Here is a 16,644-nt window from a genome sequence, read left to right as displayed (position 1 = left end):
AATTGGCAATAATACCTGTTAGCTTTTATAAAGTTTATAAGCTTTTGTAACATTTAGCGATCAAATAAATATAATAGACCAGATGATACCCGTAACTTAGTCGATGTACGTTTTTAAATATCCCGTTGATTTTATTTTTAGAGGTAAAAATATGTTACCTATTTCCATCTCTGGGATGCAAGCAAACTCTTTCGTCACAAGTGTAAATTAAAAATAACACCCCCGACAAGTGTAGGTTACAGTAACTAGAAAAGAGCTGATAACTTTCAAACGGCTGAACCGATTTTCTTGGATTATAGCTAAGAACACTCTCGATCAAGCCGCCTTTCAAACAAAAAAATAATTAAATTCGGTTCATTAGTTTAGGAGCTACGATGCCACAGACAGATACACACATACACAGATACACACGTCAAAGTTAAAACACCCCTCTTTTTGGGTCGGGGATTTGTTTTTGTAGATTTGTTCAATATTGCGTAGTGACTAGTATGTAAGGAAAATCAAACCCGAATATAACAATAGTTGTTATAAATTATTTTATTGAAAATCGTAAATAAATTTACATATCATATTATCAAATATAATATTAATAAATATTACATCACGAGTACATAAAGTAATTCGCGTAGCGGCGATGGAAGCGCTTTCTTTATCAGGTGAATGTTGGGATGTGAATGTAAGGGTGCGTCTAGTAGCCAGCCAGCTCGGCGAAGGTGGAGTCCATCTCGTCGGCCAAGCTCTTGTACCGGTCCTTGTTGATGCCCAACTCGTCTGTGTAACACAAACGTCATTAGTTCCACTCGTATATAAAATAGACGCAATAACTACCGCTAAAGCATATACCACTACCACTGCGTTAGTCCAATTTGTTTGCAACCGGAAGGAAAAATATTGACAAGAAACGGAGTTTCAAAAACTAGCAAGCGTAAATTAAAAATTTATAACACCCCCGACAAGTGAAGGTTACAGTAACTAGACAAGACCGAAAAGACCTGATAACTTTCAAACGGCTGAACTGATTTTCTTGAACTATTCCGCGCCTACTATCTAAAGTATCTGAGTTTTCCAAAACATCATTTTCAAATAAATAATTATGTATTTAAGCAACGTCCATCTTGACAGCTTGACATTTGTCAATTGACATAATATTATGAACCTAACGGTGATCTAACCTTCTTTTCTACAAGAAAACTAGAAAAGAGCTGATAACTCTTAAATGGCTCAACCAATTTTTTTGGATTATAGCTAAGAACACTCTCGATCAAGCCACCTTTCAAACAAAAAAAAGTAAATTAAAATCGGTTCATTCGTTTAGGCGCTACGATGCCACAGACAGATACACAGATACACAGACACACACGTCAAACTTATAACACCCCTCTTTTTGGGTCGGGGGTTAAAAAGGAGTAAAGCTGAGCCGCAGCGTCTTTCTTTATAACAACTCAAACTAAGCTTTATTTAGTTCTCCATAAAGGTGTGGCGTGCGGCGCAGTACGCGCCCTCCGTGTTTTCAGTAAACCAAGTCAAAAGTACATAAAGCTGAGTTTAAGATTTTATCAGAAACATTCGGCACTCCACTCCATCAGTTTTCATATACAAATAAGTACATGAGTAACAAAAAACAACTGCCTCGTTTCTCTTCGTTTTTCAAACAAGTCTGTGGATACTAAATAGAAATGAAATTGCTAAAAAATTTCAACACGATGATTCGCTGACCTCTAGTAATTAAAATACAAGAAATAATATAAGAATGAAACATTATTAATTTTGTTAAATAAACAATCTCTTTTAAAAGATATAATTATTGCACGAGCAAGGTATAGCTTTAATAAAACTGTTTTAGGATTAAAGAGTTTAAATAATACAAAATACCTTGAAAGCATTGATCCACGGCGGTAACAGCAAAGCGAAAGACATTAGTCACGACACAGAAAGCTGGGCTGAACTACGATTTCTAAAGGATTGCCTAAAATGCTGTAGGTATCAGAATAAATGGCGATTTTATTAGACCCTGTTACCCTAACGGGGTATGGCTTGACACCTTTCGAATAGCTTTACTTACAAAATGTTGGAAACAATAAGGAAACTATGAGCAAAGAAATCGTGAGGCAAACAATTAAGCCTGTTAGCGTCAATCCTCTAAATATCGATGATAAGGTTAGTTAGTGAGAAATTGAAATTATAAGCGATCCTAGATTAAATGGGTTAAGAGATGAGGTTTGGTCATAAGATGAACAGATAACTGATATTAAATATGGAGATTAAATGGGCAGTAGTTAGGTAAGTTCGGCAATTAATGGCAATGCAATTTAGGTTGGTACGGAATACGGATTCGTTGGGATGGTATCGACTTAGTCTAAATGTAAGGAATTGATTAGTATCCGGTAAGCTCAGCGAATGTGCTGTCCAAGTCATCGCATATCGCCTTGTATTTCTCCTTGTCGTTGAACAATGTGTCTGAAATTTTGTTATTTGTAGATTAGTTTTTAACGCACCTGAAACTTTTGATAGAAAAGCATGAGACAGTTAATTAGAACGTTTTTATTAATTAAAAAGCTTCGTCATTTTTCAGTAGAAGCGTTCCCTTGTTTTAATAATTGTTAGGGTTACAGATTTGAACCAAAAAATATTAGAATAAGTCAAAAGTAAAAAGAAAGTATTTTTGAGACTGCTGAGCTCAGAGTGTAACTTTAGCTTTTCAAGTTAACTGTTCGTAAATCTGCCAAATTGTATGAAGATACAAGAGATATCAAATTACGATGTTTTCCCTTCCATTCCAGTCCATACTAAAAATAACATATTTACGTACAGTTAACGTTGTTTTCGAAAGTACCACTAGAGCCAAAATATATACTCTCGTAAAACAAATTTTGCAAAGAGATAAATTCAAGAATATCCCACTTGTAAAGGCAAAGAAAACTTTTATTGTATTTATGGTTAGTGCTCCAAGGTTACCTTCGAGCCTGTCGACCTCCTTTTGCAGTTTCTTGACAGTCTTCTCGGCGTACTCAGCGCGAGCCTCGGCCTCCTTCAATTTGACAGTGAGGGTCTTCAGCTGCTTTTTGAATTCTTCTACACGCTGGTTGGCCTTTTCTTCGGATACTTCCAAAGATTTAAGCGAGTTACCTACGACCTATGGACAAGAAGAACAAATTTTCAAAAAACTGATATTATTTATTTGAAAACGTTTAAGGTTCACTCTTTTCTGTTGTCTTCTATGTTATGTTCTATATAAATCGGGCTTAACAAATGGTTTAATGGTTTACCTAATAAAATTTGTCCAACTAAACTTACTTTCAATTCTTCCTCAAGTTCTGAGATCTTGGCATCACCAGACTTGACACGGTCTTCAGCTACTTCAAGTTCGTCTTCAACGAAGGCCAGCTTACGTGAAACCTGTGTTTGTAACAATACGGTAAGTAAAAGCTAAATACTTTCATATTTCAAAATTCCATTTCTTGATTTATAAAAAAAAAGGTTTAGATAAAGCCATGTCATGCTATCGTCATTATTGTCTCAACAGACATTCATAAATGGATATACATTATACTTTTTATTTCTTCCAATGATAGAAAAAGAACATGATCTAGTGCAGCGACTTCAACTAGAAGATTTTTAGAGACTCTCTTAGCTCACTAGTTTATGCCATACTCTATATTTTCAAGGTATCTGACTTGCATCGCCCGTAGTACTTAAAGCGCATAAACCCGAATTTCCAATGCACGCTACCCTGTTTTGCCGAACGCCTTCACAGAAAACATCCCCTTTTCCAGCTTTGTTGGCAAGTATCACTTACTTCGTCAGACTTGCCGTCAGCATCCTCAGCGAGGAGACGGGCTTCCTTCAATTGGTTTGTGAGTTGGTCCATACGCTCCTCGTCTTGCTGTGACCTGTTCTCCAATACTTTGCACATACTGAAATAGAAACAAACCCATTAATGACTGAACTGAAAATGTTACATTATTTCAATTTGAATTAAACCCCGAATTCCATTGAGGTTGTCAAAGCCAAATTGAATATACTTGATATTTTGAAATTAAAACATCTAAAAACCATTCTGCAAGAAATTTTATCTATTTATACGCAAAAAATTTGATCTTCTTCAGTTGTTCCTTCCTCCCAAGGAAGTTCCGACGGGATTTAAAACCTACATCCACGCGAACGAAATCGCGGTCATACATAAAATAAGATTTCTGTTTACCGGTTGTTCTCGTCAGCGGCCTGTTGAGCCTCCAGAAGTTTCTGTTGGGCGGTGCCCGACCTCTCCTCAGACTTCTCGAGGTCCTCCTCAATCTGCTGCACCTTCCTGTTTTGTGAGGCGACCTCCGCCTCAGTAGCGGCCAGCTGCTTCTCCTTCTCCTCTAAGTCTTTGTTGGCTTGCTCGAGCTTGTTCTTGTTTAGGACAAGATCTTCTTCTACTTGGGCAAGTTTCTTCTGGAGTTCACGGACTTCCTCGTTTACCTGGAATATGGAACATAAGAATGGTTTTAATTACTGTATCCTGAGTGTAAGATATTATATTCAAAGTCGTAACACCCCAGCTATACTAATAATGTCCGAGTTCTTTATGTATTATTTAAGGTTTAGGGTCTAAACAAAAGAACTACATTTAGACTGAAAGTTAACTGAAAAATTGCAGTTATGTTAATTACATATTTATTGCTCCTTGCGCGATTTTTTAAAACGTTTAATAAAATTCTCACCTTTTCGGCACGGAGGTTGGCATCCCTGGCCTGCTGTTCGCAGGTATCTGCCTTGTCCATGGCATTGTCCTTCTCCAGCTTCATCGCCTGCATCTTCTTCTTGATCGCGTCCATGGTGGCGGCTTTTTGTTTCTACGGTGCGGTTGAAAATATACGCCAGCTACTGGCCTGTAATGAAAATAATAAATATTGATGAAGTTATAGCTTGGTCCGCAATCCACATTAAACGCGACAGCCTTGTGAGGCATTGCTTTGGGCGGCAGTCGAGTTGGTACGGACGAGCCCTGTCTGAGGCAAAAGTGCAGCACGGCAACGATTACGTCTACACCAACCACGCTGCCGATGCCGTCAAGGGAAAGCTCTTATTGCCTGCTTGCGCTTAGTTGGGACTGAGGACCTTGTAAAAATGTCCATTATTATACTTATATATTTTCATCGACGGCTTTTCAGAACCGGGTTTCAGTGCACACATTTATATTTTAGCGATATGGCTGACGATTTGACTTATAAAGTCGGTAGAGATGTTCCATCTTACCAACAATGTTGATAGAGTTCAAACATCTGTGTGTATACGCAGTGCAAACCACACAGGGTTTCAGCCAGTGTTCTAAACCAAGTTGTACATTTGCTGTACCTAGTTTAATCATTTGTTTGTTAAAATTACGAGTAGGTTAGGTGTATAACTGAATTCCTAAATATGATTTTGACGTCTCTTGGAGTAGAAGTAAGTAGTGTATCTCCGTATCTGTATTATATATAAAGGATATAATATTTTCTACTAAGTACATAAAGGTTACCCAGGTACCCTACCTACTAGGAGGGCTTGATGTGCGTAGCCGGAACAACCAATGGTGGATGGAGAATCGATCAAGATTTTAGGAGTTCGATGTAATTGTGCTATGAAAACTGATGTTTGCACATGCTTATAGTATATTAACTTATTTTTAACCCGAAAAATGTTTGGCAAACCCATTACTACATAGAACTCCGGCGAAAATAGGCGGTGCACGTATATTCGAGCAATTTAATTCTGTATCAGTAGAATCTTGGCCCACTGCCAGATTATCAGATGCACTGTGTAGGACAGTTAACCCGTCCGCTTTATGTCCCTTATATTAACCGGTAACCTATATTCATTGAACTTTGTTTCTGTGTAATCGTGTTGTGGGTTAACGACTTGTTAACTATTATTTTTTATAATTTTAACTCATAACTTCGCATTTTTTATTTATTTATAGGACTTCGTAAGTATCTCTACTTCATGATTTATTATCTCGCTTGATCCTAACTATTAAAATCATTATAGACTACCTCAACTGCCCTGCGCTGCAAAATCTGTACTGTGATGTGCTACGCCTCAGTTTTATGGCCGCCTTTTGTTTGTGGCCGATTCACACCAATTGCGTATGCAGCACGTACACGTGACACGTGCGTAGTGACGCGCGTGAACCATAGACGTAGCTACACGCATTATGTCTACGTAAACGTTCACGCCACGCAAGCGGCGCAATGGTGCGAACTACTTCAACGTTTACGCAGCCTGTGTGAACGAGCTCAGCTTCCGTGAATTTCCTACACTCACTCAGGTGAGTTCAACTATTTAGTCCCAGTAATTCAACTGCATCTAAATCCTTTTAAGAGTTGAACTAAACTGGGAGAAGTCTCACAAATTCAACGGTATGAACTAATCAGTTGAACTAACTGTGGGGACGAGCGACCTATCTATAGTCTATACATTTTCCGATCGAGCATGTTTGCTTGCTATGTTTTCATTTACCTACCGGGTGAACGAACTATGTTCGCTCACATGCTGTTTGAAACACCAAGTAAAAACGCAAAAAACGCAAAAAAGATTGTGGAAATCGGTTCTGGATTGTTAGTTATGAAGTAAAATAGACAAAAACTTTGATCCGTCACCCCAAACAAACCCTAATGTATTTCGGGATAAGAACTACCTATCTAGTATGTTATCTTGAAGTATTAGCTATAGGTAAGTATGCCAAGTTATGTTTATATCCGTTCAGTAGGTTCAGCGTGAAGTGTGCACAGGACAGACAGACAGATAGACAGACAGATTTTAGTTACAAAAAAGTTCTTGATATTATTTGTGTTTCCTTCTATTAAAATTTTCAAAATATATATTTTGATATACAGGAATCGTTCAGTTACAAGTTTTACTATAAATAAGTAAATCAGCCTATGTACCTAACCAGACTGTCATATCATATCAAAATGTAATCATAATTCTTGAGTTGTCAAAGAGTGAATTAACTTACCACACTTATATTACATACGATATACATACAATACGATACGATTTTTTATAGATTGAATTCGGTAGATTGGTCCTCGGTATTAAATGGAGTGTATGGAATACGAAATGGATGAACAAGCGTCGCGCTTAGCTTAACTTATCTTTAACTCTCCTGGAAGCTAAAGAAGAAAATGTATGAACCCTATTGATGGGTTTCACTATGGATCGTAACGAAGGAAGTGCGTGAAATTACCGTAGATTAAGCTTCGCCTAGATAGATACTGCGATAAGTTGTGCATGGTGCCATTTTTAGCTTGACTTACATTTCCTTACATATTGTTATTCGATTAGTAGGTTCTAGTGCTTGTAAAGATAATGTATCATCAAAAAGGAAAACATAGGGATATAGATATACCTACTATAGAGGAGCTAGGTTGGTGTTTATTTTACTGTTAAAAATCATTGCTTTAAGGTCATAAACCAGAAAAAAACACGCAAGAACGTTTGTTGGAGAAAAGACCACCCACATCTAACCTTAAGAAACCCATTGGGAAATTTAACATCTGGAAAATGCGAAAATATCGGGCGGTGCCGCATGACGTGATTATATTTTTGGCCGGCTGTCAAGTGTTACCGATATTGTTAACCGAAATAAGAATCCCGACGGGAACAGCTGTTGAACGTCTGCGGAATTTATTCCTGTAGAAATTCCTCACAATGACGTAATATATCACCGCGTCTTTATCAGTAGAACTACAGCTAATGATTTTATTCAAATTTTCAAAATTCCTTTCTAAGTGAGGGGTCTCTGTTAAAGAAAGAAATAAGAACTAATTACTTATACGTGCCAGAAGAAATAACTAAAGTTTCTAGACCCAGCAGTTTGTATGTCAGTCAGTTTTCCTTTTATTCCAGATAGCTGTAGTTACAAACATTTCCTAAAAGTTCTATCATTACTAATCCTAAAGTATTATTGTTTTATTTATTATTTGTTTTACCATACTGAAAGTAATTGATTTTAAATCTGAACTTGTATTGTATCTTAAGAGGGCTCTCTCCGTCACTCGTTTCCACTCGTTTCATACAATCGTAGTTCCAATTTCATTTGAATATTAAGCAACCAAAGTCCATGAAATTTTGCACATATATTCTAGAAACTAATATCTATGTCTGTGGTTTTCCAGATTTCTGTTAAAATATTCGGTTTCAAAGTTACGCGGTCTTAAAATTTTCATACAAATCTTTGAGCCCCTGTAATTTTAAAACTACATATTTTTAGAAAAATCTAAAACACCACAGACACAGATATTAGTTTCTAGAATATGTCTGCAAAATTTCATGGACTTTGGTTGCTTAACATTCAAATGAAATTGGAACTACGATTGTATGAAACGAGTGGAAACGAGTGACGGAGAGAGCCCTGTTAATTAAAATAATTTCATTTCTTAGAAAACAAGCAGACAAATATTTGAGCTCTAACAATTCGGTAACCGCAGTCACTCAGTAAACTCTAACAGTATTATTTTGCAAGGTATCACAATCTTGAATCATAAAACAAAATTGAAATTCATGTTACGTCTGTTTTAAAAATCTTTAAGAATTATACCGTTCGTCGGAAATTTTTGGAAATATTTGAAAACTTATATAAATTAGAGCTTCTAGAACTGTAAAAAATACAACCTTATCTATTTTTTTGTTTTTCCATATCATTTATACAAGTACAACCTAAGCTCAATCAGTCATTCAGTTTATAAGTTTGATTTAAAGTTTAATTAATAGCTTAAAAGCGTGAAGTCAGTAGGTAAAGCGTGAAAATGGCAGTTTTATGTGAATTAAATTTCCAGCCTCCAACTCATAATCAGAAAAGTTCCAGAATATGAGCACATAGTATGAAGGCATATTATTGTAAATTGAATATGTACTTGAAAAGAGCAACCGCCGAGTTTCTTGCTGGTTCTTCTCGGTAGGAACGGCATTCCGAACCAGTGGTAGATTTTTTTGACGATTCAAAAGCACTTGTAAAAGTGAATAAAAACATTTTGAATTTTGAAGTTAGAAACAAAAAATTATTATTATGACTATTGGACAACCAATTATTAAATAGGTTGTAGGTACACCAATATAATGTTTAGGTAGTTGCGCTTGTAATGAACTGCACAGGGAGAGAAAATATTCACACAAAAAATAACTTTGTTTCTAATTAAGTAATCATTCTTCGTTTTGATTTACCAGTAGATACCCATATTATTGTATGAATAATTGAAAGGGGGAGTAATAATGAATACGTTGCACAGAGAGAAATACGGAACCCTACTTTATGCATATCTACATGACACGCACTTGTCCTACGCACGCACCCCTAAGAATAAATTGATAAAGGTTGCTTCCGTGTCAAAATAGTTGTCAGACTTTGGCTCCTTCAGGTTATTGTTAAAAAGCATCAAGTAGACCATAAGATAACTTGAAAAACAATGGCATATTGTAAAAAGCAGTCAAAGTTTAAAAGCGTAAAAATCCAGCCGTCACTTGAATAGTAAATTAGGTTCCTATATACCTAGTTGCAATAACATTTTATACGACTCGACTTTGATTAAATTAGATTGAATCATTCATTTTAATATCCATAAAATCCTGAATAATATATAGGGATAGATGGAACGCAGTATTATGTGATTTGTATGTGAGCGTTGTATGAGGGTATAGTGTGACATGTCATCATTAATTTCATTGCTAAATGCGGCCCGAGTAACGAGACACCTGCACGCACGGTGCAGGCGTCCCAATTCGACGATAATCGGGCCACGTCTGCGTATAAATAAAATTTGTGGCAGTTTCCACATATCGCTAAATAAATACCGATAGCGACTGGCCGCAAATAGGCCGGGAGCAAACGCTATTTTCTATTTTCAGCGCACTGAAACCCGAGTCACTCCAAGCGGCGACGGGGAGGACGCACCACTCCGTTTCACGTTTAAACTTAAGTTAACGCAACACTCAACGGTTAAGCTTGGATAGCCACTGCACTGCACTTTCACCGTCACTAGCTGGGGCAGATGCCGTGCCGTGGGTATCCAGGCTCAGCAGCGGCACTCACCTAGCGAGCTGTTCACACGGCGGAGCGACACGCACTAAGCCGCGCGCCCGCCCTGCGCTCGCGCCGCCCGCCCGCACTATTTTCGGTGCCAAAAATCCAGGATTCCGATCCGCCATCGCAATCGCGACGCGCTCTCACTCCCACATCGACGGCCGCTGCTTCCGCGCCCATATGAATGTTAAACCATTGTTTAGGTATACCTTCATCATCATCAGCAAACATCAACCCATTGCCGGCCCGCTACTGAGCTCGAGTCTCCTCTCGAAATTAAAAGGGCTTAGGCCGTAGTCCACCAGACAGATGCTGATTGGTAGACTTCACACACATTTGAAAATTTTATGGAAAACTTTGCATGCAGATTTCCTCACGAAATTTTCCTTCAGCGTTAAAAGGAAGTGATATTTCTCTCATTATAACTCCGAAAAGTTACTGGTGTTTACCCATACGCGGAAATATTATATAGTCTCGTAGAGTAGTTAAATTAGGTGTCTCGAGGAAAAAAGCACTCTATAAGTACATAGGGTATTCAAACTCTGTTCATTTCTTCCCTGTCCTTGAAATTCTTTATGAATTCCATACCTACTTAGTTATGTATGGAATTTCCAAGCAGGAATGCTACAAGGCGTCCTTTGTATTAGCTGACTAAACCACATTCCCCGCACAGACTTTTGGACTTCCACATTTCGTTTAGACATGATTTTAATACGTAAGTAGGCAAATATATTTGACTTAAGAAAATAGGTACCTTTTACAATATTAAGAATTTTGAAGGGCTTAGGTAGAATCGTTATGGCATAATGGTAAGAGCACTAAAATCCTGGTGGTAAGTGATGATCAGTCTAAGATAGAAGCACATAGAAGTGGATTAACCTCTAAAAAAGGTATGACAATTTTTATCAAATCCATACCCCTTCACGCGGCATTTCTCAGAACGCTAAATCGCCTGGTTAACCGTAGGTATTTTTTGGCTGTACTAAATCCTGGCCAAAGCTTCCCACAAACTACACTTGAATTTAGAAATACAGTATACATTCCCAAATTGGCCTCGCCGGGAATCGAACCCGAGACTTATAAGTCCAAAAATACTACGCCAGAATTTTTCGAGTAAACATCTCATATCGATAATGTAAATGAAACTTGCAGGTCGACGTCACAGGCTAAATATATCAGTAAGTAATAAATATGCGATGACGTCATCACCCTCTACAGAGTTTGTCTGTCTACGGAGTTTGTAGACAGTTGCTACGCAAGCGCTACGATTTCAGAATAACTTTATGTTTATCTCAAACAAATTTTTAAAGTTTTTAGCACGTTTTCAGATTTAATCATCATAATTTGATGTGTGAAACGATGGGAATGACATGTAGGCTACCTATAAAAGCCTCGTAAAAATATTAGAATTAAACAAAACTTTACGTACTGTACGTATTATAAATAGGCTTTAATATTAGACCGACAGGATTGTTCAATAAAACAACTTTATTCATTTTGTAAAAACGTATATTATCAGAATTAATTCAAGAATCAAACAGTCATTTAAGCTGTTAACACACCTCGTAGATATAAAAGCTTAATATACAGAAATTAAGGAGTATACCTAACCTACATTGCTACAAGGGTTGAGTTTAGAGTTGTTATACATAATATATATAAAAGTCTCACGCAGTTCTCACTTATATTTAAGAGGGCTCTCTCCGTCACTCGTTTCATACAATCGTAGTTCCAATTTCATTTGAATATTAAGCAACCAAAGTCCATGATATTTTGCAGACATATTTTAGAAACTAATATCTATATCTGTGGTTTTCCAGATTTATGTTAAAATATTCGGTTTCAAAGTTACGCGGTCTTAAAAATTTTCATACAAATCTTTGAGCCCCTGTAATTTTAAAACTACATATTTTTAGAATAATCTAAAACACCACAGACACAGATATTAGTTTCTAGAATATGTCTGCAAAATTTCATGGACTTTGGTTGCTTAATATTCAAATAAAATTGGAACTACGATTGTATGAAACGAGTGACGGAGAGAGCCCTGTTAATTTGACAAGCTTGATATACGGATTAAACAACTGTATCATTGGAAAAATACTAATTTCGTATTATTAAACGTTTTATGTTTAGGTACTATAGATATGTGTTTCAAGGCAGTAGCAGAGTGAACTAGAGTGAGGAAACTCTCAGTTTTAATCCTGAATCGACCTCTATCAGAGTTCACGACAGTTGGGGAACTTCTAGATAAACTTAGAGGTTTTGACGTCACTAGAAGACGTCAAATGTTAGTACATTTGACGCAGGTAGGCCTAAAGTAAAACTATTTTTTATGCCTCGACCTAAAAAGACGGCTGTTATAAGTTTAACGTGTGTATCTGTCTGTGGCATCGTAGCTCCTAAACGAATAAAACCGATTTTTATTTAGTTTTTTTTTTAAAGGTGGCTTGATCAAGAGTTTTCTTAGCTATAATCCAAGAAAATCGGTTCAGCCGTTTGAAAGTTATCAGTTCTTTTCTAGTTACTGAAACATACACTTGTCGGGGGTGTTATAAATTTTTAATTAAGGTAGGTACACTTGTCTTGATTTTACATCAACATATCGTTGATTCAAAATCAAACCGAGAGTTTTTTCACTCTAGTTCACTCTTGCCTCTGTCAAAATATTAGGCTAGGGGCAGGAAACTTGTAACAAAGCATCGAGGCTTCATCTACACTTGCAGGCGTCAAATGTTACCTACACTGACGCTAGGTAGGCTATATCAAACGACTAGGTTTCTTTGATTTCACGTCGAAAACATCCCGAATGGACGTGTCAGATTTTACGAATATGGTGGTCGTGGTCTGACATGAATTATGCCTTTCTTTATATATCTATCCGTGACTAAGAGTATATAGGTACGTTAACCTGCCCGGATATGACACGGCTGGTTTTTGGTAGAGTCTAATATACATCGTCTCTTAATATACTCGTCTCAATTATACGCGATGAGTTTGAAAAACTACAAGCATACATTTTTGTATAGAAAGAGTACGATTTTTATTTTGACTCGTCAACTTTATAAGTCTTGTATTATATCGGGTCACTGGTCACAACGCTTGGGGTAAATATGCTTTGGCTCTTAGTTTGAATACAAAGATGAGTGATAATAGTAATTTTTATAGAAGGAATTTCCAAAGATTCCTGTGGGTACCTATAGCTTATTAAAAAAAAATCTATGATGTAGGTAACTAATTACGAGAGATGACGAACTCAGATTTAAGAGAGCCTAGTAAGGAGCTAATCGCGTAACCTAGGTACAATCAGCATAGGTTTCGTTTGGAACTCTTGATAAATAAATAATAACATAAATATTGATACAGTTGTTTATTTCTCGTCTCTATAAAATGATGTAGAAAATCTATTTTTACATTTTCAAATGATCGATTGATACAAAATTTATCTTAACGTAAGTTTAGTATGGACTACATATGGACTAAGAGCCCGCGAGGGCCAGATCTTCGTTATTTTATAAAAGCTAAAAGTTTTTCTGCTTATTATCCGCAGCACAGGGAGGAACGATCAGTGACAGTTTGGATCATGGTGGCTTTGGGAGATAAGATAACACGTAAAAAAAGGTTAAGAAATCTTACGTCAAAGTATTAGGTAAGTGTAATTTTTTTTTATATATTCTTCGGAATAGTATTAGAAATCACGTCATGCGTTGCCAGACACTTAGTATCGTAGCAACTCCCTGCCAGAAGCCCTTTAACAATTTATTAAACTTTTAGGACGTTTGGAAGGGAGTTCTCACGAGATTTAAGTTTATAAAATAAAAAAAATTATACTTTATACTTTGACGTAAGATTTTTTACACCTTTTTTACATATTATTACCCAAAGCCACCATGAGCTAAACTTCATAGACACTGATCGTTCCTTCCTATGTTGCAATACGCAGAGAAATTTTCAGCTTTTATAAAATAACAAAGGTTTGGCCCTCGCAGGCTCTTATTTTAATAATATAAACCTAAATGATTTTTTTATATTCATTTGAATACTGTAATTAAACATAGTAGACATTAGGTATACTTAAATTAAGGTGGATAATAATAATTATTGATCAGAAAAATATCTTAGATCAGCGCAGTTATATTGCAATTCATTGTTATTCAAAAACGGCAGTGTTTATGAAAAATAAAATACATAATAGACAATTTTCTTATACAATATTTTTTTTTTATTAAATATCTTTTTATTTTTCACACAACTTTGTCAATCACACATAGTTTTACATGAAAAGCTTCCTTGGGCGAAAGCGTACCTAAATAAGCCTTTCTTTACTAATCTTTAAGACTAGCAAATCGACGTAAAAAGTAGGCAAACATTAGAAACTATAGGTACAGCCTTTTATTCTGATGTATACTTTTGTTTAGCTCTAGTACCTACGTAGTTTTGAATTGGTACCAAGTTTATCATTACATTTTTAACCGATTTCATTTTCAAGCTTTCAAGGCACACTTAACTATTTCGATCAAGATTTTTATTATTGCTTGCCGTTTGCTTTTGCAACGAAATCATTATAATAAAAACAAGTAGGTACATAGGTACCTACGTTTGATTTTAAGTACGTAAATATTACTTTTTTTTACTTAAAAACATAACGTAAAAAATCATAGAGACAGCAAAATCCATTTATTACAATCATCATGTGCACTGCGCAAATTATACAAAAGCAATTTTCCCGCATTTCATAGTTTTCAAGATGGTGGGCCAAGCAGTTTCCCGCCATTTCAGCTTTTCAAGATGGCGGACATTACCTATGCTCTCGTTTGGTTTAATAACCTGAAAGATCAGCAAACGTCTGGTCGACTTCATCCACGATAACTTTGTATTTACTTCTTTCTTCGATGACTTCATCTGTTGAAATGTTAGGTGAACGTTAGTACGAAAAGATATTAGTAGAGACATTAGTGTGTGACGGTTCAAAAGGATAGGACGATTAGGAATTGGCACAGTAACCAAAAACAACTTGAGCAAATAGCGGCGTTGGAGGAAAGTTGATGCATCACATTAAACAACAATCAACCAATCGCCGTAGATCCCCTCATGGTCCGTCAGACCTAAAAATTCACTACGGCGTATTTTTCAAGTTGTTTGTTGGGATTATGGGATGAGGTTATTTAAAAAAATATCCAACCAGTAACAGCGTAGGTACAAGACTCATCAATTGTACAGGTGGAAGTATTTGTTCCCTGAGGCAAGGATGTGTTCATTGTACGACTCCAACCATGTGGTTTTCTTGCTAAGGTAAGGTAAGCCTACCTACTAAAAATTGCAATATAACATAACTTTATTTGCAGTAGATATAGGAAGATTTTAAGAAACAGTAATGTCAAAGGATGTGTAACGATCTAATCAAATACTTTTTAACTACCTACATCACTAATTATTATCTATTGCTCGTTACTTTATTTTAGGCGACGACTCCTGCGTTTCTTCGAATGATCTTTTTAGAGTGGAATGGCTTCCCAGCATCCACTTTGTAGGTGTAGGTAGATAGAAAATTCACAAAAAAGCCTTTTTCTATAATCTAGAGCGACGTTCCATTTTAAATTGCATCATTAGGGCACATCATTTAACGTAGAAAAAATAGCATCAAATGTATTTACTACTTTTTTTTTTCAATTTTCAATAGCAATTTTTATCAAAATGAAAATTAAGCATCTGAACCATGCGTTGCTATTTCTAATATGCAACTAAGTGAGAACAACATATTTGCTGCCTGCTACTTGTTTATAGTTTCTAGCAAATACGTCATGTCGGCAGCGAGTTTAAATAACTTCGAGTGCATAAGCATAAGAAATGAAGCATCTAATTCAATTACCTTACCACAAAGAACTAGATAATAAGCAATACACGTCACAAAAGTTGAAAATCAAATCAGGACTGCAAGGATTCAAGTCCAAGCTAATCTCAAATTATTGAAAATTATAAAACTTTTCAATTGAATATCAACTTTTGTAACTGTTAACGTAAAAGGGTTTTCAAATAATACACAAGCATTTTAAAATAATAAATTATTTTATTTTAAATTAAAATTGAAAATAAATACCGTCATTAAAAGTAGATGTAATACTTTAAATTAGGAGTGTAAAATATAAATTAAAATACGTCTATACATATTCGCGGGCGGGTGGAAACGCCGGCGCACCACAGGCCCAAGGTTCGAAGCCAAGGGTCCAGGTTATTCCTTGAGGATGAGTTCAACAAAGGCGGTGTCCAGGTCATCACCGATGTCCTTGTATTTCTCCTTCTCGGCGACGAGCTCGTCTGGACATTTATAATAAATTAATGCAACTCGAAAAATTACACCAAGTACCAATTTATGAGCAACTTTGTCATTAGGTAATGATCGAAGAACTTGAATAAGGACTGTAAATTGTAATTCCTTTTACCATAAAATGCAACAGTAGGGGTCTGAATGTAAATTTATGGTTGTCACTTGTTAGGTTAGAGCAAAAAGTGTCAGAACTTTACGGAAACTGCAGGATTCGAACCTACGAAAAATCCTAACAGGCCTAATCCTAAAATCATGAATACTGTGTTACATACTTATT

General features: G+C 36.2%; 2 protein-coding genes across 14 annotated transcripts in view; both read right to left on the bottom strand.

The window, feature by feature from the left end:
- Positions 1–513: 513 nt before the first annotated feature.
- LOC123874666 (tropomyosin-1) lies at positions 514–10,130 on the bottom strand. Of its 4 annotated transcripts, none has more exons than XR_006797965.1 (8): positions 10,052–10,130; positions 4,704–4,871; positions 4,202–4,461; positions 3,797–3,914; positions 3,295–3,396; positions 2,956–3,133; positions 1,873–2,457; positions 514–771 (listed from the first exon to the last, which is right to left on the bottom strand). XR_006797965.1 is itself a non-coding variant. In XM_045920167.1 (7 exons), the coding sequence occupies exons 2-7, from the start codon at positions 4,815–4,817 to the stop codon at positions 689–691; spliced, it is 855 nt and encodes a 284-aa protein (XP_045776123.1). In that variant the 5' UTR covers positions 4,818–4,871; positions 10,052–10,130; the 3' UTR covers positions 514–688. The 4 variants fall into 4 exon arrangements, 1 of the variants encoding a protein (XP_045776123.1); XR_006797966.1 differs by lacking the exon at positions 10,052–10,130 and adding an exon at positions 9,957–10,033; XR_006797967.1 differs by lacking the exon at positions 10,052–10,130 and adding an exon at positions 9,914–9,938.
- Positions 10,131–16,089: 5,959 nt separating this feature from the next.
- The window catches only part of LOC123874566 (tropomyosin-2), a 40,043-nt gene continuing 39,488 nt past the window's right edge, over positions 16,090–16,644 (bottom strand). For all 10 annotated transcript variants that reach the window (XM_045920032.1, XM_045920033.1, XM_045920031.1 and 7 more), the window contains one exon: positions 16,090–16,357. In XM_045920032.1, coding sequence (XP_045775988.1) covers positions 16,272–16,357 — 86 coding nt within the window. In that variant the 3' untranslated portion in view covers positions 16,090–16,271. The remainder of the gene's footprint in view (positions 16,358–16,644) is intronic.

This window comes from Maniola jurtina, chromosome 18 (genome assembly GCF_905333055.1).
Source record: "Maniola jurtina chromosome 18, ilManJurt1.1, whole genome shotgun sequence".
Classification (NCBI taxonomy): Eukaryota; Metazoa; Arthropoda; class Insecta; order Lepidoptera; family Nymphalidae; genus Maniola; species Maniola jurtina.
This window is presented reverse-complemented; position numbering and strand designations above follow the sequence as displayed.